The sequence below is a fragment of the Netta rufina genome (genome assembly GCF_964035555.1).
Source record: "Netta rufina genome assembly, chromosome: 2".
Taxonomy (NCBI): Eukaryota; Metazoa; Chordata; class Aves; order Anseriformes; family Anatidae; genus Netta; species Netta rufina.
Genome location: NC_140124.1, coordinates 343107 through 364451, shown reverse-complemented (window position 1 = coordinate 364451; position 21345 = coordinate 343107). Strand labels below are relative to the sequence as shown.

The 21345-nt window shown below is 59.4% G+C and overlaps 1 protein-coding gene across 1 annotated transcript in view; it reads left to right on the top strand.

Moving 5' to 3' along the window:
- Positions 1-21345, top strand: part of AGAP3 (ArfGAP with GTPase domain, ankyrin repeat and PH domain 3) — a 130081-nt gene that overhangs the window by 104757 nt on the left and 3979 nt on the right. The window contains 3 exon segments of the mRNA XM_084281385.1: positions 5738-5911; positions 10268-10429; positions 20913-21067. Of these exon segments, the coding sequence (XP_084137511.1) occupies positions 5738-5911; positions 10268-10429; positions 20913-21067 (491 nt within the window).

Here is a 21345-nt window from a genome sequence, read left to right as displayed (position 1 = left end):
TCTGGGGAGGCTCTGGGACGTGCTCTGGCTGCAGACACCAACAGAATGCCTGAGAGTCATTACACGTGTGTGACTTTCAGTAATTCTAGCTTTTAGGGAGGATAAATGATGATCGCTTGGCAACAAGTACCTTAAAGTTTTGTTTAATGGGAGGTGGTAACGGTTGGTCTTTCGGACAGGGTTTGGCAGATAGCTCCTAGTGGTGTGCCGAGAGTGCTATTAGCCTGTTGCAGTGCAAAACAAAGTGAGGTCTGCTCAGCGCCAGGGTGCCCTCCCTGGGACATCTCCATCACCATCTCATACCTTATGGCCTGCAGCCTCTGCCGCAAAGCCGCCTCTTTGTGGTGTGTGGAGGAGGCATCCCCCTCCCTGCGCCAGAGCAGGGCCAAGGCCTGTGCTGTACTTGGCCATAGAGCAAGGGGACTTCCCGAGCTGCTGCCCTGCTCATGCTGCTTTCACTTTGCACCGCACCCGGGCCCCTCGAACAAACCCTTCCTGCACGCCGCAGCCGCCACTCATCACGTCAGCCCGGGAGAGCAGGGGGGTCCCCCCAAAACATAACCACAGGCAACCGGCCGGCCGTGCCCTAGTCCCTGGGTGGGGGTGTCGGGGGATCAGTGGGTTTGCGTTTCTGGGGGCAGCAGAGCATACCAGCAGGCTGAGCTAAGATGGGGTATCCTGCCAGCCTCCTGACTTCGCTGCAGAAATGGCCAAAACCAGCTGCCACCATGGCATCAGCCAGTGCTGGTGGTGACTTCACACACAGATAAATAGCACTTTGGGATAATCCAGCTGAGACATGATGAACGCGCACAGAACTGAGGCCAAGCTATATCCACAGGATGAGGCCCAGTCTCCTGCTTAGGCAAAGATGATGACCCCATCCATGACTAATTGTGCAGGGCCAGAACACAGCTCCGGCACAGGAACAGAGTGAAGCTCTCTCCAGACAGCAGTGACCGGGTCAGAGGTCTGCGCCTTCAGATTTCACGGTACATGCTGACATGAGCCAGCGACCAGCACTGGGCAAGGAAGGCCGAGGGAGCCCCGGGCTGCCTGGGGGCCCGTACTGCCCCAGGCAGAGGGAGGGGACCCTGTCCCAGAGGGGACCCTGCTCCTCAGCTCCGTGCTGGTGAGACACCCCTGGAGTGCAGGGTCTGGTGTTGGGTCCCCAGCGCAGGAGGGACCTGGACGCGCTGGGGAGAGCCCGGTGTGGGGCCGGGAAGATGCTGCAGGGCCCGGAGCCCCTCTGCTGCGAGGAGAAGCCGGGAGAGCTGGGGCTGCTCAGCCTGGAGCACAGGAGGCTCCGGGGATCCCAGCCATGGCCGGCAGCACCTGCAGGGAGGTGCCGAGAGGCCCCGGGCCCAGCCTGGAGCCCGGGAGGCTCCCCCTGCCCCAAGCAGCACGGCCGTGCTGGGAGGAGGCCGGAGCCCTGGCCCAGGCTGCCCCCAGAGGGGCTGGGGGCTGCTCCCTGCACAGCTCCAGCAGCGCCTGCCCCTGGGGCTGGGCACCAGCTCCGGGGGCTGCTGGAGCACGGCTGGGACCAGAGGGACCCTGAGGGCCCTGACAGCATCAACGGTTCTGTGAGTCTGTGATGTGGCTCACTGTGAGCTTACTCAGGAGTGGGTGTTGGACAGTGGTGGAGGTGGAGCTGGGGGGTCACGGCTTGGTTTCTTCAGTGCTGCTCACATTGTTGTATTTCGAGGAAGATAAGTATGTCATCCTTCCCTGACTGGGGCTATCAAGATTGTAGGTATTTCAGTGTTACTCCTATTAAAAAATAAGTGACTTAGCGTGTCCGTCCGTTTTGTGCTGTTTCTGCTGGCGGTCTCTAGCAGAGCAGGACAGAAGGATGTAGGATGTGGGCAGGTAGGCTACAAGAGTCAGAAGGAATGGAAAGTCACTTTTGCTGTTTGTACCTGTTGCAGCTTGAATTATTTTTTTCCCGAGGTGGTAGGTTGTGCCTGAGAATCTCGGTGAGGTGTAGGTGGTGCTCGCAGAATTCTTCCTGCTCCGGTGGTGTCAGTCGGGAAGCCCAGACCAGTGCAGATGTTCTTGTCACCAAGGTGTAATACAAATCCCGTGGAAACCAGTACATATTTCCCAGGCTTTTCTGAGTCAGGACTGTTAGTTCTGGGGTGCATATCTCTGCTCTTTGTACTAAATAAATTTTGTTGTGTTTTTGTTAGCTCACTTTTCAAAATCCTGCATTATATCCTCATCTTCTTGGTCCTGGGAGTGCTTCCAACATAATGTCACCAGCAAATTTCACCAGAACTTGTGCATTATTTTGCCAAATCACTGTTGAAAAAATGAAATGAGATTTGTCCAAAGGTCCTCGAGTGACTCTGCAAGTATCTCCTTCGCAACTGGCAGCACCCATTTGTGCTAACTCACCTTCCCTCAGTTCTCTGTGTCTGCACCTTAATGAAGAATTTCCAGTTTGCACTGAACTAATGTTTTACTGAGGCTGCCCATCTGCCATGCTCCACACTGTGAAAAATGATGTTCAGTTTTTAGGTCATTTTCCATTTACTGCTATGTCATCAATTAGGCTTTTTTTTTTTTTTTTTTTTTTTTTTTTTTGAGTTTTGAGGAAACAGCGATTGGAAGAGCTTTGCTTGAGGGACTGTAGGCAGGGTCACAGAGAGTTCAGTTCCTGGGACTTTGGCTCAGAGACGCAGTTAGTATTTTACATGTAGCCCTTTTATTTACCTTTCACTTCACTTGACTGATTTAAAAGGAGCTTGTCATGCAACTGCTGGTGGTGTCACTTTCAAAGAGTGTGATTTTGGAGAGCTCTAGGCTTGCTGGGACCGACTTGCAGATCCTTGAGACAAGCTGGAGTTTGGCGGCCAAGGTGTCAGCAAACCGAGGGAGCAGCCGAGCTGCGAGGACAGCCCTCTGCAGCTGGGTGAGTCCAGGCACCTGGTGGAAAGCTCAGGCATCTCCTGCAGAGACTGCAGAGCTTGATGGATGCTGTACCTGGAAGTCATAGCAGCACCGTGTCATCGCAAAATTAAATTTTCAAATTAGCTTTGTGCCTTCGTGACACACGCTGCTGGCAAGGCAGGCAGCGGATCTGGGCGTCTGATGCTGGGTGCAGGCTCCGGGCGCATCGTTGGGTTTCCCACACGTCTTCATCTGCACACGCCTGTGCGCCTGGCACGGGTCACATCCCCGCAGCTGTGGCTGCTTGCCCCAGCAACGTGGTTTGCTCAGGGGTGGCCACTGGCAAGCAGGGCACTCCCCGCTGTCAGCGCTCTTCTGTGCCTGTCCTCACCCACCATGGGATGTGTTTGGAGGGAGGCTTGGCTGTGGCGGTGGGTGACATGTCCCCGGCTGTGGTCAGGACTGGGGCACCATGAACCCAGTGCCGCGTGGAAGGGCACGTGCCTGCAGTGGGGAGCGCTCCCGGTGCTCAGGGAGCAAATCGGGGCACACCGGGGCTCTGCAGGGTTCTTCCCTCTGCGGCACCCCGATGTTTGCCTCCCTCCCCTCCCTGGCTGTGCAATGCACACCTTGCGCTGCGTGCAGCCTGGCACAGGGGTGGCCAGCACTGCCTGAAATGTGGGGCAGCCTGTCCCCTCCCCTCCCCTCCCCTTCCCTCCCCTATTTCTCTCCCTGTCCTGTCCCAGGCCATCCCAGCAGCCTGGTTCCCAGGACCCAGCCCCTCCTGGTCCCAGGAGAGCAGCCTTGTCCCTGCTCCAGTGGCAGCAGGCTCCCTCCCACGAGGAGGCAAGAGGAGATGGATGCGGCAGTCAGGAGCAGAGCGCCAGCTAATTACCCTTCCGAGTGTGTCTTGTAAATTAAGGGCTAATTAGAGGCAAAGTCAGTGTCATGGTTTTACACGTGTTTCTGTGGCGCTGAACAAGGGAGGGAGGGGGAGCGTGCAGCAGCGGGGCTGGAGGCGGGCAAGGCGGCGGCACCGCGCTTGGGTGGCTCGGGGCCACGGGCACCCAGCCCCACAGCCTCGCGCCAGCACTGCGGGGTGCTGGGACCCCCAGTGGGGTGCTGGGACCCCCGGCAGGGCAGGCAGCCCCTGTGCTGTGCAGCGAGGAGCGCCAGAGAAGAGGGCAGGGGCACCCGCCCTGCCCTGAGTGCGGTGAGCGAAGGGCGCGCGTGGCAGCGGCGCTGCGGTCTGGGGTCACCCTGCCTTCAGCCTGTGCCCTGGCCACCCGGTGCAGCCAGTGCCCGCTGTGAGGGGAGGTCTGGGCCTCCTGAGATGAAGTTCTGGTGCTCTGCAGCCTCAGGCAGCATTCTAGCACTGGTGACAGTCGAGTCTCATTTTTTAGGTTTTTGTGGAATTGGCGGAAGACGTAACTTCTTGTACAATGACATAACACAACAGAAACATAACTTCTTGCACAAAACCTGGGGCAGCACATGGGGAGTTTACAGTGCCCTGCTCTTTTTGGAAGGTCCTGCCCTGAGGTGCTGGAGGACAAAATGAAGCTGACTTTACATGACACAGGCTCGGTTGAATGAGCTACCCTGGCTGTAGCAGATCCAGCTAGGGATCTGCTCACACGAGGATTCATCTGCTGCCCTCCAGCCTGCTCCTGTGACCGGCCCCCGTTTAAACGCCAGCCTGGTGGCAGCAGCAGGCTGCGGGCTCTCCTCACCCGCTGGGCTCCGCAGCCAAAGCTGCTCAGCACGTCCTGCCCTCATCCTGCCCTCGTCCTGCCCTCGGTCCTGCCCTCGCCCGTAGCCACAAGGGCTGGGCTGGGAGCCCCAGCTCAGCACCTGCGCCTGCAGGCATGGGAGGAGGACAGAGGACAGGTAGTGTCAGCACAGGGAAAGGGATGAAAGGGACGGTTCACTCACCCCAAGATCCCAGAGTGCTTGTTCTGGCAGTGGCTGGAGCTGAATGCAGGAGAGGGTAAGGTGTAGGAAAGTGCTTGCAGTTGGCAGGTTTGGATCAGTCCCCCTGGGGCAGAGTCTTCCTCCCAGACAGATTGCCTGGAGCCCCAGCAGCAGGGGTATCTCTGTGTAGTACCTTAGAAATTGTGGATATTGTAATCCTGAAACATTTGACCCATTCTGAATCTGTGAGTGACCTTGTCTTCTATGGCTGCCTGTGGTCCCCAAAACATTCCTTTCCTGGGGGTTCAAGCTCCTGAGCTGCAGCTCAGGGGGGTTCTAGCCAGTGGGAAGAGGTGCTCCCATGTGCGATCCCTACAGATGTCTGCTCCCCTGCTTGTCCCTTTGATGTCCTCCATGGGATTTTCCATTCACTCCTGATGCCTCCAGCCAGGCAGGGTTTTTTCTAGGGACATGCAGGCAGTGAAGTTGAGAGAGGACGGGCACATGGGCTGTGGGGTGGGCTGGTGTTTGGCCAGGTGCCTGAGGCTATGGTGGAGATTGCAAGCACACCGTGAACTCCAACTGCAAAAGCTGGCTGGAGGGGGAGGCTACGTGCCAGGACGCCTGGCTGTGTGTCCCAGCAATGTAGGTAACCCTACGTAGGGAACCAGCAACGTTGGGTAACCCTAACCCCGAGGTGGGATCCGCTGGCTTGGGTGTCCCTCTGAGAAGTGCTGTGTGCTGGGCAGTGCCTGTCACCTCTGGGGGTGATGCGCTGGCACCACTTGGTAGAGATGAGCCAGACAGAGCCTGTCACGCAGGGCCACCTGGGGACGTGTCACATCGGGTGCAGGACAGCTCTGCCTTCTTCCATTGTGTCCTTCTTCCAGAACAGCAGCTGGTCTGTGCTAACCTCGTGGCTCTCTTGCAGGTGCTCCCCACTCCACCAGCAGCACCTCCCTGCACTCGGAGCGCTCCATCAGCGGCATCAACCTGGTGGGCTTCAGCTCGAAGCCTGACGGCATGCACCAGCGCTCCTACTCCGTCTCCAGCGCGGACCAGTGGAACGAGGCCGTGGCCATCCCCGGCAGCTGCCCCAACCCCTGTAAGTAGCACTCCTGCCCCGTTCCCTCAGCTGCAGCAGGCGGGGAGGGTTGTTCAGGTGACGGGGCAGTCCTGAGCCCAGGAGTTGTGCAGGGGTGTCAGATGCAGCCTTTGGGAGCTTGCTGGGACTGTCCCACCACCATGAGGGTCAGCCGGCAGCGTCCAGGCTGCAAGGAGAAGCTCTCCACAGGGCATGGTGAAGCAAGGACCTCTCCTTCGCGGCAGGACTGCTCTGACCGCTTTCCTTTGCCTGCCCCCCTCTTGCCTCACTGTGCAAGGAGAAACCATCGCTTTCCCCCATCTCCGCTCCTCGTCAGCATCCCCCTCTGCCAGGTTTTGGGGCAGTTGAACGAATAGGAGTAATTCCTGTCTCTTGTGCACACACTGAGCGCGTCCCGCCCCCTCCCCCCACGCTCACTCGCTCTCTGTGATGTTTCAGGACAGTTGAGTGAATTAAAATAATTCATACATTTCCCAACGTAGCCACTTTGCCGAATTGGAAAATAAATGCTTTTGTGCTGCATTCATCACTCCTTCGTTCCTGGCTCTGCCGCCGCACTAAAAAAGCAGTTAAATGCACATCAAGAGTGGAGGAGCCATTTCCATGCCTGCTCGCCCCTTGTAGTTCTCATTAGCGCGGCAGCCGCCCCCCCGCTCGGTCCCAGGGGCTTTCGCAGTTTAAAGAGAGCCTCTTTATGATCATTACCGGAGTCCGACTGTGCGGGCGCCATTTGCAGCTGAGGAGGCTCCTCATTTGTAACTGTGAAAAACTATCAATTTCAGCGCGCCTGATGCAGCGGCTCCATCATTGGCCCCATCAGCTCCCTGCTGGAAGCGAATTAATCAGACTGTTACTGCTGATGGGGCAGCGCAGGCGACGGGAGCGGAAGGGCGCAGCTCTGAGCATTAATGTGCCGCCAGCCCCCCCGCCCCTCGCCTCGGACACGGGGCGCAGCCGGGCCGCCGCCGCTCCTCCAGCGCCCGAGGAGTGGGGCACGGGGGGGCTGCTCCCTGCGCTGCTCTGGGAACGGGCGCAGCCCCACGGGCAGTCCCCCTCCCCGGGCAGGGGCACGGGGCACCCCACGGCCTGAGCCCCGCTGCGGGAGCCGTGCCCGCAGGCGGCAGCCGCCTCTTGTGGGGCTGCCGGGAGGGCCCTGAGCCACTTAGGTCAGCCGTGGTGCACAGGAGCGGCCGGGCAGTGCTGCTGTCGGCACACACGCTGCCTTTGCACAGGTGAATTCTGGACAGCCGAGCCTCTGCCCAGACAGCCCCCGTGCAGGGCCTGCAGGGCTGCTCCTCCTGGCAGCCCTCATGCTCCCCCCGAGCCCCACGGCAGGGCCCCACAGGGGCTCTGTGTTCTGCTCACCCTGGCTCTCTCTGGGGTGTCAGAGAACCGCGAGCCAGCCTCTGCTCCCCAACCCCAGAGCAAGCTGCCTGTTTCATGCAAAGCAGCCACTGACGGGCACACACGGAGCTGAGATGCTGCCACCTCTTCCCGTGATGCAGAGGGGTGAAATGCCAACTTGTGCTAATTGTGCCTCGAGCTCTGGTGGCCTCTTGACCACTCTGCGTGGGTCCTGCTGTGCCCTGCTGTGCCCCAGGGCCAGGCTCGCCCTGCCCTGCTCTGTGTTAGCCACCCAGGGGTGTAACTTTGGTGAGCTGTGCTGAAGGGGCTGCAGGTACGAGGAGCGACGTGCCCAGCTGTCCTGGGAGCCTCCTGGGGCAGTGTCAGCATCTGCTCACAGCTCCTGACTCTGTCTCTGGCACACCGGCAGGGAAAGCCAACACCTCAGCACCAGCCTCCTGTCTGCAGAGCTCAGGGGGCATCGAGGAGGGGCTGGGGCCTGGCAGAGCCCTGCAGCGAGCCCCAGCCTTGGGGCACAGTGAGCAGAGAGTGGTCCCTGGGCTCTTGCCCTGCCCTGTGCTGTGTGCCCGGCAGGCTGCTGGCTGTGCTGGCTGCGAGGGATGGAGCATTTTGGGGGGCAGGTGGGACCCTCGGCGGGGTGCATCCTGTGTGTGGAGCTGGGCCGAGCTGAGCAGCGTGCCTGGCACACGCCGCTGAGCCACCTCGTGCCCCTTGCACCCACGTGTCGCAGGGTCTGCACAGCCCCAGCCCAACCTCTGCACTGGATTTCCAGCTCCCCGCAGCAGGGCAGGATGTGCAACACTTCTCTGCTCAGAGTCAAAGAGGTTCCTGGGTGCATGCAGAGGGTGTGGGCTGCCTGCTCCTCGAGATGTGCTGCCTCCTCCTCTTGCACCCTGGCAAGCTGAAGGCAGATGTACAGCTCAGTGCAGACGTGCCCTGGTGCACGTTTGTTTGTCCTTTATCAGGCAGCCTCTGCAGCCCACCTGGGGGGACCCGGGGCTGCCATAAGGCCAGCTGGTTTGGAGAGAGGAACCAGGAGGGTGCTGCTTGTGCACACGGAGGGGTTCCCGTGGTGAAATGGGTGCCTGGAAACCCTAGGGTGGGTTGGCGGAGCTCGCTGCTGTCCTGCTGGGGAGAGATCCATTTCTGATCTGGAGGGTGCGCGTTTCCTTCTGCCCCTTCCCCTGCCGCGGGCCCCGGCAGCCCCCAGCCCCCAGCTTTTTGGCTTCAGCTGCTGGGCTGTAAGAAGAGCAGGGACGTGGGAGGTTTCGGGCTCGTTGCAGCCTGCAGGCACATTAGTGGAAGCTGCAGAAGGACCTTCATGTGAAGCCTGGAGGGGGGCAGGGTGCCAGTGGTGTACGGTTTGGCCCAGGGGTGTCATGAGCAGGTGGGCAGCAGAGTCAGGCTGGATGCACCACGGGTAGCCTCAGACAAGAAAGTTCAGGTCCCCTTTGACATCCAGGCTGGGAGATGAAGGTGCCTCACACCTGCTCCACACATAGTCCTGCTGAACAGCATCAGTAATACATATTTATAAAATGAACTCTGATTTTATTAGATTTCTCTCTCTTAATTGTCAAGGGTGAGCTATTTCCCTGTGGATAAATAACAGAAACACCCTGATAGCGTGTGTCAAATCCAGCAGAAACCAGAGATGGAAAAGCTCTGACACCACATCCTCTACCAGCCGTGTGAGGGGGGCAGCGGCTGCACCCAGACCTCTGCATGGGGCAGCTCCTGACTATCTGTAGCTCTCTCTGCCCCGCTGCTGGGCTTTCATCTCACTGCAGCGAGATGGACCAAGTCCCTGGGAGCCAGCCTGTCTGAACTGGGCTGAAAACGGAGAGCGGAGGCAAGGCTGGAGTGGCACAAGGGCTTGCCAAGTCACAGGCAGTCCCCGCTGCTGGAGGGTGCTGCCCTTGTTAGCCACCGTGATTGCTTTCTTCCTTTCAGGTGCCATCAAAAGTGGGAATGGGAGGTTGGGACGTGATGGGAGATGCCAGGTTATTGTAGAGAGCTGCCCAGGACGTAGGTGGGATGGGAGCAGGGTGTCCAGACGTGCCCCGGGGGTAGGTGGATGCTGGAGAGACAGGAGTGCATTTCGGAGAGGGTTAACAGTGCAGCAAGGGCTCCTGCGCCTCGTTGCCTTCCCCGGAGTCTGCATTTTTATGCTGATTGGAAGCCTGCGCTGTGTGTGCTGCTGAAATTGAATGTCAGGCTTTTGATTTTGTTGCTGGTCTCTAATGAAATTTGACATTTAATGGTGAGTGCAGCGGCAGCGTGTGTGTGTGTGATCGGAGCTTGATTAGCGCGCTCTAATTGACAGTAATTAGGCAGCTCCCTGATTGTTTCTAATTCTGCTATTAATTGTAAGGAACAGTATGATTGAGGATAAATTTGGTGCGTTGCTGCTGGGGATGCAGCTTCTTCAGCTCCGTATCGGAAGCCTATTGAGACCATCATGCTTAGGTTCCTGAGTGTGGCAACCCCAGTCACCCCGTCTGGCGGAGCGGTGCTGGGGGGAGCAGTGCTCCCGCAGCGCTGCTGTGAGTCCCGGGGCTGCGGTCTGCACCTGGAGGGCCCCGAGCACCTCCCGGGCTGCCCCTTCTCAGGGTGCAGGCATCGCCCAGCGGGTGCTGCCACTGCACCGTGCGTGCTGGTAATGTGCTGGCTGGCGTGCCCTGTCAGGCTGCCCCTGGGGGGCCTGCCCCAAACACATTGGTGCCAGCGCTGTCCCTGTCTTGCCCATCCCAGCTGAGTCCCTGTGCAGAGTGGCTCCGGGCTGACCCTGCAGAGCTGGCCCCGAGCTGGGCCGGCTGCTGGAGCTGCTCCTGCCGCAGGGCTGTGTGTGGCTCCTGCCCTGCCTCGTGGGGCCGGGTGGTTTTGAGCCCGGCAGAGCACTGCCGCTGTGCCCAGGACACTTGCTTGTCTCTGGGAGGAGCGGGCTGCCCCTGTCTCGCTGTATGTGACTTTCTTTGTCTTTGTCCCCAGCTAACGGCACCGCCGATTCTCTCAGCTCCAGCCCGAACATTTCCAACGCTGCCAGCCCCAAGCTGGAGCCGCCTCCATCACCGCATGCGAACAGGAAGAAGCATCGCAGGAAAAAGAGCACAGGGACCACTCGGCCCGATGGCCCCAGCACAGCAGCAGAAGGTAGGCGAGGCGGTCTGCTCCCCGGGGGCAGCTCAGTGCGTTGGGCACCAACACCTCCTGGCGGGGGGCTCGGGGCACTCCGAGTCCGAGCTGGCTGGTGCTTTGGCAGGGAGAAGCAAGCAGCCCTGCTTGATCTGCCCAGGGCTGCTCACCTGCAGTGCCTGCAGGACTGCCATCGTGCCTGTGACTGCACAGACTATTAGTGGCAGCAGTAATTACTAACTGTGTTAGGAGAGCTGGGAGCTCACCATATAGTTCAAGTGTGCTTAACTGCTGAAGGTGTACAGACAGTTTCTGCCATAAAGCCTGTTACGGTTTGCCTGTAAATTTGCCACACTTGCATCATTTAAAGGGCCTGTGCTGTCCACCTGCCTCAAGCTGAGGGTTTTTTGGAAAAGTTCATCTGCTTCAGGAAACCAGCTGAAGAAGTATAGTTCTTCAGCTGTATAAGTGTTGCTTTGCCTATGTGAGAATTACTGATGGTTTTTCTGTTGAGAAATGTTGGTTTCTCTATGATTTCTGAAGAGGGACTTGAAGCTTGGCAGGGAGCTTTGTGAAAAGTCATCCGTATTTGTCCAGGTAGGGAAGAATTCGGCAACCACGTTCTCCAAAGCCTACACCTACGGTTAGCTGCTGTGGAAAATGCAGTCCTCAGGCTTTAAGATTTGGCTTTGCCCTCAGTCACTGTGTCCCACAGCAGCCGATATGCTTTTGTAGTAAACCAAAATAAGGATTTAATTGGGATGGCTAAAGATGGGGAAAGGGATTAAGTACAAGCTTTTGAAACAAATGGCCACTGTAAAACAAAATAGCAGAGCCTAGCCTATGTCTAACAACGCACGCTGCAGCTGTCCTGGCATCTTGCTCCAAATCACAGCTCAGCCTGTAAACAGTGTCCAGGTTTCCTGTGCTAGAACAACTCTTCATCAGTCCTCCCTCCTAGAAATATTGTGGTGCTGATCTGCAGGGGAGTTCAGCAGTTCTGTTGTTCAGTATTTTCTGTTGTAGTTGAGCTTCACCTGAAAAGCACAGACCTTAGAGAAGACTTTCCCTTCGTGGTGGATGATTCAGACATCCTGAGCATCTCACAGAGAGCAAGAAGTAGGATTTGTACTTACATGTTGTTAAACTGATACTTTTTAAAGTATGGATAGATGCTGACTCTTCAGAGGTTTCACTGCCCTTCCCCAGGTCTGTCCTCAGTTTGCAGTTCTCAGTCCAGTACCTTGACCAACAGAGGGATGTGTTCTGTACATACCTGAAATGTGGGATATCAGTGTGCAATGGTCTTACACCTGCACATGAGACTAAGAAAGTGTGTCAAAGTGCTGTGATTCACCCCATAATTTGTACTACAAGAGAGCATGGAAATACTGAAAAGAGTTGTAAAGAAGGTCTCAAAATGCAGTTGGGGATGGTTGATATATTTATGATGTGGACATTAAAGTAGTCAGCTTGCTGGGAAGAAGATTGAGAAGTGAAGGACTGGTGTTACCAGAGAGAAGTCTGGTACCGAGGGTCCGTTCAGCGCAGCTGGTGGTGGCATAAGGAGGTGCAGAGACTGAGATCTGAAGTTACACAAAATTAAATACAATTTCTTAGTGGAGAAAGTAATTACAAACAGGTACACTTTCATAAGGCGGTGACACAGACCCTGTAATCAGGACAGCTGATTGTTGCCCCCTGCCTTGGCTGCCCAGTCCAGCCTTCCCCGTTTTTCTGTCATTCCACGGGAAGTTTTATTTCAGACACATGCCCACTTGTGCTTTCCTTCCCCTTTTGTCAGTGTCCTTGGGTCGTGGAGTGACTGAGACTGCACGTAGTGATGGTGCCGTGCCACATAACGTGTCCGAGGGCATCGGGATGTCTTCTGCTACTCTCTGTCCCAGTCCTTGACCACAGCGTTGTGCTGGGCAGTGATACCCAGGCCCTGTCTGGGGTTGATAATTTAGAACCCTGCCATGCGTTGGAGTAATGTATTTTTTCCCTACAATGTGCACTACCTCGCATTTATCAACACGGAACGTCATTTCCCAGTGAAGTGTCAGTTACCTAACCTCATTTGTCACTGCGCAGACCTTGCACACAACCGCTGCTCCTGCCAGAAGCCTCTGGCACCAGAATGGGGAGCAGGAGAGAGACCTGCCCAGGGACCTGCCCAGGGACCTGCCCAGGGACCTGCCCAGGGACCTGCCCAGGGACCTGCCCAGAGACCTCAAGCACTGCCACTGGGACACGTGGCAGGGGCTGCTGAGCCTGCTCCAGCACGGCGATGGGGAGGGAGCGGTGAGGACGTGGCTTCGAGGAATCACCAGGGCACGGCAGAGGCATGCCCACATCACGGGCATGATCAATGACTTATGTCATGGGCTGGTGTCCACAAGTACGTCTGATTCTTCACTGAATCTTTTTTTAGCTGCTTTTGAACATTTACCAGCAGTTTTTTTCACAGCAGGATCAGCTGAGCTTTTTGCTTTCACACAGTCAACACGGTGAAAGTGTGAGAACTGCTGTGCAAAGAGCAGGGCTGCCGCGCTCTGTGGCCAGGCTGGCACACGCAGGCATCCCTCCGGTGCTCGTGGCACTGCGGCAGGGACGGTGCTGGTAGGAATGCCACCCTGGGAGGGACACGGGGAACAGCCCGGGGGACGGCTGGACTCCCCAGGAGCCTGCCCCAGCACCGTGCCAGTGCAGGGATCAGTCACTGCCTCCAGGAGCTGACCAAACTCCTGCCAGGAGACCTCGTGGCCACGCCAGGAGCCAGGCTCAGCTCGCCGTCACAGCCTGGCTGGTGGTGCTGTCGCAGGCACAAGAGCTGAGGGGCAGGCGGCTCGGGCTGCAGCCAGGCTGCCTTGGGGTGGGCCCAGCCCAAACCTGCGTGTGCAGGGCACGAGCGACTCAGGTTAGCATCCTGGGAAAGTTGGTGAGGTCTGGGGATAAATTGCCATCAGTTTATCTCATTTAGGAGGTAATCAGAGCCAGGGACGTGCGGAGCAATTGAATCTTAGTTGTTCTGAAGTATCATAAATCAAACGAGCTGTTGCTTTTTTACATGGTCGCATGTTAAAGAGAGCGCAGTGTCAGGCTGCTAGGGAGCATCAGCAAACTATGGCAAGCGTGGTATTGGGCTGCCGGGGATGTCACCAAACCCGAGAGTGCGGCGCAGGCTGTCAGGAAGCACCCACAGGCTGGCAAACGTGGTGTCAGGCTGTCAGGAACGCTGCAGCCCCGGGGAAGAGCTCGTCACCGTCACTGTCACCGGGGTTGTGGCGTCGGGCTGCAGGGACCACTGGGGAGGTCCGCCCGCAGTCACAGCCCAGCGCTGCCCCAGCACTGCCCCGGCCCGGCTCAGCCAAGCCCAGGACCCCTGCTGCAGCCGAGCTGCCTCCGTGCCCCACACCTCGGCCCCTTTTTGTGGGGCAGGGGGCCCGGGAGCCACCAAGCATGTCTGACGGCGGGAGCACCTTCGCGACGCTCCCTACGCCAGCATCCCCATGGCTGCCAGAGCTCCGGGGATAATGAACTTCTCATGTGCTTAAAGAGTGATGCAGGGTGCATGGCGAGAAGCTGACAGCCCCTTAATGTGCTTCTCAGTGGCGGCCAAACGACGCGGTTTTGTCTTTGTTTTTTAGTTTTAAAACCCACGGGAAATTGATGGCCAGTAAAGAGTTGTGTTGGGGCGATGTGCGTGATTAATACCAACTGTCAGGGGCTGTCGGAGGCCGATCTCGGCGAGCTGGGAGCGCGGGGCTGAGCTGCGCTTAGCAGATTGCTGGGGATTCCAGCTGCTATTGCTCAGCTCCCGCCTGCCCCACACAGCTTGTGTCACCCGCGCTCCCTTCCGCCAAGCCTCTTAATTCAGTGCTAACAAGTCTCTCCTGCTCGTTACAGCCCCTGCTCCATCCCGGCGGGAGGAACGCAGCCTGTGCCTGGGCATCGCCGGGCCATGGCCGATCCCCGCCTCCACTGCCCCTCTCCTGGGGTCCCTGGGGCCTTGTACGGCTCCGTGTTGCCCCCCAGGAGACCCTTGTAGGTGCACCCCTAACACACCAGTGTCTGTTGCTATGAGCACACGCCATGAAGCCGTGCCATCAGTGCCCTCCCTCCCCATGTCCCCAGCACACACACATGCTGTGTCGCCCTGCTGGTGCCTCAGCCCCACGGTGCCGCCTGCGCACCCTGCAGCAGGTACCCAGCAGTGACACCCCTGGTCCCTGGGGCGACCCCTCGGTGTACCCTGCATCCCCCGGGAGCATCGTCCCTTCCTGGCTACGTTGGCTTGGCTGCCTTCTCTGTCCATCCCCTCCGTGCACACACGCACACGTGCACACACACGCCTGGTGCCCCAGAAGGCGTTCTCTGTTGCCCGGCTGTGTTGGTGTCTGTGTGGGTGTCACGGCGCAGAGCCCCCCCAGCCCTGCTGCCCCACGCGGAGCCCCGTGGGCAGGGCGGGCAGCCCGGGGCGGTGGGAAGGCTGCAGCTCAGCCTGGGGCCCTGCGGGGGTCTCGGGGCACTGGGACAGAAGCGCTGTGGGGTCTCCATAGCAATGTTCTTGCTGCGGCTCTCCTGGCGGCTCGTCGCTGTGGAGGGGGCCTGTCCCCGTTGCACTAATACAGGTTAGGAATATTGGGTTTAATGATCTGCAAAATGAGGAGGCAGCGAGCTGACATTTACGAATGGTGCTGCATCCTTCTCTTCCCAGACGCCTGCTAATTTGTTGATATCCCAAACACCTCATAATGATGTGGTACAGTGGCAGCTTGCAAACAAGCATCCCGAGGCTGGGGGGCCTGCTGGCTGCCCAGCTCCTGGACACCTCACGGACTTAGCAGCATGAGAGCAAAGCTGGGCCATTGCCGGCAGGAGCAGCCCTCAGTCCTTTGCCACTTGCCACGCTCTGAAAGTGTCCCCTGCCTCCTCCTGGGTGACCACCCCACTCCCCAGGGCATCCAGGAGCGTCTCTGCTGAACCAGCTCAAAGGGAGAACGGATGGGGTGAGGAGAGGGCGGCGTGGAGGAGAGACTGGAAGTGGCCAGGACATGGGGAGAGGAGGTGGAAGAGGAGACGGCTGCCCCAGGAGCAGGGCATGGCTCAGTACGGCCATGCCTTGTTTCGCTGGTGGTGGGGGGGATCCTCCACCTCCTTCCTGGACCTGCTCTGGCTGGGGTGCACAGGGAGGCGTCCTGTACCATCTCACACTGTCCCACACCGTCCTGCACCATCCAGCATGGACAAGGCTGCGTCTCCGCTGAGGGGGGCAGGAGCCAGCAGGGGAGCTGGCTGCCAGGGCGGGCTGTCTGTGCCTGGAGTGCTGGCTGGCAAGAGCTCCCTGCTGCCAGCCTGGGAAGTGCTGCCCTGTGCCGTGTGCCTGGCGTGGGGAGCGCAGGGCAGCCCCGTGCCTGGAGTGGTCCTGCTGCGCTGTGGGGTACCTGCCCTTCACAGAGCAGGACAGATCCCTGCACCCAGCTGAGTACCAAAGCTAGAGTGGTTCCAGCCACCTCGAAGCACCATTTCTGCTCAAAGCTGTGCTTCCTCCCACTGGGCGCAGAGCAAAGGATCTTGGCACGAGCTGTGGGCACAACGCTCCTGTCCCCTTCTGCCCATGCTGCTGCCGCTCGCCAGCATCCTCTGCTGCCTCAGCAGGCAGCAGTGACAGGTCCCGCAGTCTGCCCGTCACCTCAGCCCCAGGGCACCTTTGGGCAGCCGAGCTCTGTCCTGACCTGGCTCCTCGGCAGGGCTGTTCCCTTAGCCTCTTCCTTTCCCCCCGTGCTGGTTCCTGGTGCTGTGTGCAGGATATCTCAGTTCTCCTGTTTCTTCCCCAGCCCCACGGTGCTCTTCTGCTGGCCGGGAGGGGATGCGTCCTCCCAGGGCTGGCGTGGTGGCGGTGGGGGCTGCTGGCTTCCCTGCTCTGCCACGGCAGGCTGCTGAAGGGTGAGCCCTCGAGGCTGCTGCACAAGTCCTCCAGCCCTCTCAGCTTGGTGACTCGGCCGCTGGTTGTGTCTGGATGCTGCTTGGCCCCGGCCCGTCCCGGCTGCCGTGAAGTGCCCTCGTTAATTTTGCTCTCATTTGGAGCACTCATTGCTGGGCAGCGTTGGAGCTGGGTCAGGGGGTTAACACCCATTAGCAGAGCCGGCTCGCACCATACTCTGCTCAGCAACTCTTCACGGAGCTCAGTCTTTAAAACATCATCAAAAAATCATCAAGAGGGAGAGAGACAAGCTCGTTCATTTCCACTGCCCACTAATTCTAATGGAGCTGGCATAATGGACTCCCACCAGCACGCCCGCAGGCAGCCTCTGGCCAGGGAGAGGGGCTCTGCCTTCACCCAGGGCCAGCCCTGCCCCTGCCCCAGGGCAGAGGGAAGGACCGGAGCCTTCCCCTGCTGCTGGCACTGCCGGGTGCTGTCCTCCCCGAGCACATGGCACAGGGCTCGCTGCCAGATCTGTACCAGCAGAGGTGGTGCGACTCCTCCTGCCTCACCTGCTTTGTGCTGCCCGTTCACCTGGCCAAAAACGCCCCCGCCGCATCAGAGATCTGTGCCGCTCCCCAGAAGAACCTGAAGAAGCCCCGTGCTGTCCCAGAAGCTGATGTCTCACCTGATCCAACTTGCGCAGCCCCTCCAGGTTGCTCAGGAGCCTGTCCCAGACCACCTGAGAAGCCGGCTCTGCACACCACGGGAGCTGCCGAATCCTCAGTTCACTTCCCAGCTCTGCCAGACCCTGCCTGTGGCTCTGCTGCTGCCATCCCGCAGCTCCCTGCTCTCCTCCCAGAGCCGAGCTGCTCCCATGCCTCCGGAGAGCTCTGGTCCTGCAGCGCTGTCCTGCCCTGCTGCAAGGAAAGAAAAGGGATGTTTTCTCCTGCGAAAAGGCCCCTTGGTGTGGAAGAAAAGCTGTTGTCCTTTGTTAGTTCCTCCAGGGCTGTGCTGAGAGCAGCAGGCCCTTTGTTCAGAGCAAAGCTGGAATCCACGAGGCACAAAGGAGGAAGGGGAGCAGAGGTCTGGCAGTTTGTGATGCCAGCACCGGGGCTTTGGGCTTTGGACCACTGCTGAGGGCTAGGGCCAGGGAACTCCAGGGCTTCAGGATGCCCCCAGCTGCAGCAGCGGGAACGTCTTTCCAAGGGGGGCCAAAGCCCCAGAAATCTCACTGTTATCCCGCTGTCAGGCACGGGCAGCCCAGCAGGAGGGCAGCACCTGCCCCACCTCATGAACATCCCAGGCACAGGACCACGAGACTGGTGCCCAGCCCGGTGCAGCATCCCCGCAGAGTGGCCTCTGCCTGGGCAGGCACTGCAGAGCGGGCATGCATTGGCCTCAGCTCTACCAGGGAGCGTGCTGGTGCAGGAGGGCTTGGGCTGAGGTTTGTGCTCAGTGGAGAGGTTCTGAGCAAGCGAGAGAGAGGAACAAGGCTGATGGAGTCGCCTGAGCCCATGGCAGGAGCCACGAGCATGTCCTGCAGCCTGCCAGCCTGCCTGCTGTGGTCCCGTTGGCAGCAGGAGCAGCCCCGCAGCACCCGAAGAGCATCAGACAGCACCTCTGGGTCCAGGTCCTGGCTGGCCTGGGCTCTGCAACACACTGACAGCAGCCACAGGTAGCTCAGACCAGGGATGGGAGAGGGGTACTGAGGACAGGGCCCCATAAAGCAGGTGCCCTGCTAGCGGCTTTGCCGATCACTGCTCCAAGAGGGTGGCCCAATCCAAGATTTTGGAACCGCGAATGCTCTCCTAAGCACCTGGCTAGCCACTGCCCCCCCGGGAGAGGTGCCACCCCTTCCTCCTTGGCTATTCATGCGTACCCCAGGCAGCATGAGATTGCAGCAATGGGTTCTGCAGCCTTTGGGGCCGGGATCTGTGCTCTTGTACCGCCGGGTGGGCACAGGGGCAGGCGGCACTGCCTCGGAGAGCTGGAGAGCAGCCCTGGTCTGCGGGTCCTGGTGACAGGTTGTGACAGGGCAAGAGGTGGGTGCAGCTGCTGGCTTGTGAGTGGGCTGGAGCCAAGCAGGGGCCTGGGGACCCCTCTGAGAGCAGCCGTGGCAGGGTCCTGCATTGCCGGGCTGCCACTGCTGTCGGGTGCCCCCAGCCCTTGCCCAGGATGTGGCAATGCTCGCAGGCAGGGCAGCGCCGTCTGGCCAGGGAGGCAGGGGCAGTGACTTGGCTGTCACCACCCATTTCTTCTCCCTCTGTTCAGAAGTTACTGGATGTATATTTTTCTAGAATCTTGTTTTTGAGCTGGCATTTGCAATCCTTGGAGCCCGCACAGCAAACGTCCTTAGGGTAGGAGGTGTGCTGCCTGCAGGGAGCTCCCCAGAGCAGTGATTTTGTGGTGTCTGTTCAGTGGTGGGAGCTGGAGGGAGGGACAAAAGGTTGGGCAAGCTTCATCTCCCCGTGGGGCAACTGCATCGCAGAGGGGTACAGGTCCGGCCGTGTGACCGCCAGCACCTCCTGTCGTGTCCCCTGCTGCTGCCCCAGGCAGTTGCAGCCACGTTTCCCCAGAAGTCCCAAGCTGAGCCCAGGATGAAGTGCATGAAACAGCTTCCCCTTCCTGTCTGGTAAGGGCAAACCAGTTGGCACTTCACCTGGAGTCATTTGGTCCTCCCTGGAGGCCAAGCCTTGCATTCCTGCACTGGTTGATCCCATCAGCACTGATGACCTCCAGGCCCCCACAAAGTCCCCACAGGTGCTGCTGTGCTCGGTGCAGGACGCAGCACGGAGTGCCCTCAGCAATGGCACGGGGCAGGCATCTTCCCAGCAAGGTTTCACTTAGGTTTTAACCCCCAAGAAATGCAAGACCCTGAGCCTGCCGTGAGGAGCATGGCACTCTCCACAGGGGCACAGCAGCAGGAGCAGCCTTCTACCTTCAGGTGGCTCTGCAGTGAGCAGGTGAACATGGGTGGAAAGAGAAGAGGGGTGGGTGCTGCGCCTGGTACGTGCTAACGCCGGCGGTGGTGCCTCCAAAGGAGGCAAGAGCCTAGGAAGGGAGGAAGGGCTGTGCCTCCTCCCTCCCCCGTTAAGCTGTCCTTCCTCGAGGAGCCTCTCCGGGGCTGCAGGCATTTTCGGAGGGGGTGTTTGTGGACACAGCCTGGTCCAGCCCCCACCAGGCTGCCCGGTGGCCCCCGAGGCGTGCCGTGCCTGTGGTGGGGCAGACGGGACCCGGCTGGCAGCCGCCTCCTGCCTGGGCACTGCAGGTTCCTCCTGGCTGCCCCTCGCAGCTGGAGCCCTCCTGGCACCCCCCAGGTCTGCCCCGCGGGACCCCCACCCCCTGCCTTGCCGCGGACCAGGCTGCGCCCCTCGGCCTCTGCGCTGCCTCTGGAGCCGTGCAGTTGACTCCCTGCTTTTAATAGAGAGCTGGGAAGGCACATTATGGAGATGAGGGTGTTATTTGCATAACGCTAATTAGGTAATTACAAATCATTTTGCTATGAGCTGAAGCGTGTGCTGTGACATAACGTTTATTAGTCATTCCATTCAGGCCCCGCTTAGTTAAGTCATTTACTGCACTAACTACTGAAGTTGGCAATAAAAGGTAAATGCTGGTGCCTGGGTGGGGAGGAGGCAGCGCGCCCCACATTCGGCTCTTACCCCTGTGGGGTGGGATGGCCAGGGCTGAGCCCAGCTCGGGCAGCCCGGGCTGGGAGGGAGTTAGAGCAGGCAGAGCAGCAGGCAGAGAAGACCACATTTTGAGCCTGGCTTTTCATCCTGCTTGGCTGTTTTGGGGCTATTTCCTTAGCTCCAGGGGGTCTAAGGTACTTCACCAGGAACTCACTGCCCGTGCTGCCAGCTCTGCCATCCAGTGCCTGCGCTCTGACCCCCCCGAGCACGCACCAGGCAGCCTGCACCTGTAGGGTGCTCGAACCTGGCCTCTGGGTGCCTGCACTCCGAGCAGCCTGTGGGGCTCAGCAAAGATGCTCTCCCCGAAGATGAGAAGTCAGGAGTTCGGTTCCACGTGTTTCACAGCTCGGGAAGGTCTTTAATAACGAGGCTGCATCTTCTGGGACTGCCTCTTCTGGGGCTGCTGGTGGGCACAGAGCCTGGTGCTGTGCAGAGCAGTGGCTGAGCAGTCATCAGAGCGGGCTGCCCCCAGGAGCAGCGGGGCTTTGGGGCAGCAACCCGCAGAGGGGCTGCTCCCACCACTCAGGAGACCAGCAGCTTTCTCTGGAGGGTGGGATGTGCAGGGCATGGGGAGCAGGGCTGTTGGGGAGCAGGGCACAAGCAGCTCCCAGGAGCCCAGACCCGCAGCGTTCCCACATTTCCCAGTCCAGGGTGGTGGGGATGGGGCCGCGGCTGCTCATGTGCAGAGGAGCGAGCCCGCACTGGCAGAGCTGTGTGAGCAGTGTCAGGGCTGGGCAGAGCTCCGGGTCCTCCCTGCTTGTCCCACCCCTGAGGACGCTGCTGGCCGTGGCCTGCCCGTGGTCACTGCTGTGCCCCCAGGGACTGCCATGTGCAGCCCTCTCCTTCCCTGACCTGTGCCACGGACGCCTTTCTCTTCCAGAACCAGATGAGCCATTTGAGTTCATTATCGTGTCCCTGACGGGCCAGACGTGGCTCTTTGAGGCCTCAACATCTGAGGAGCGAGAGCTTTGGGTCCAGGCCATTGAGAGCCAGATCCTGGCCAGCCTGCAGGGCTGCGAGAGCAGCAAAAACAAGGTAGGAGGCCTCGGCCAAGTTCTGGGGTTCCACGTCTCTGTCACCCACTTCGCTGCATCCATGCCTGTTCCAGGCTTGCCTATCCAAGCTGGCTCCAGTCCTGATCCCTCTGCTCCCAGGCAGGGTTGGATCCCACCCCTGGGACTGCGCTGCTCCCTCTTTGGGTTTCTGTCCCCTCTCTGAGTTCCCCGTCCCCTCCCCACCCTGGCTGTGGCCCCACAGAGCTCCTCCTGCATTGCTCCCCCCTCCACAGCCCTGCTGCTCGCTCCCTGTCCTGG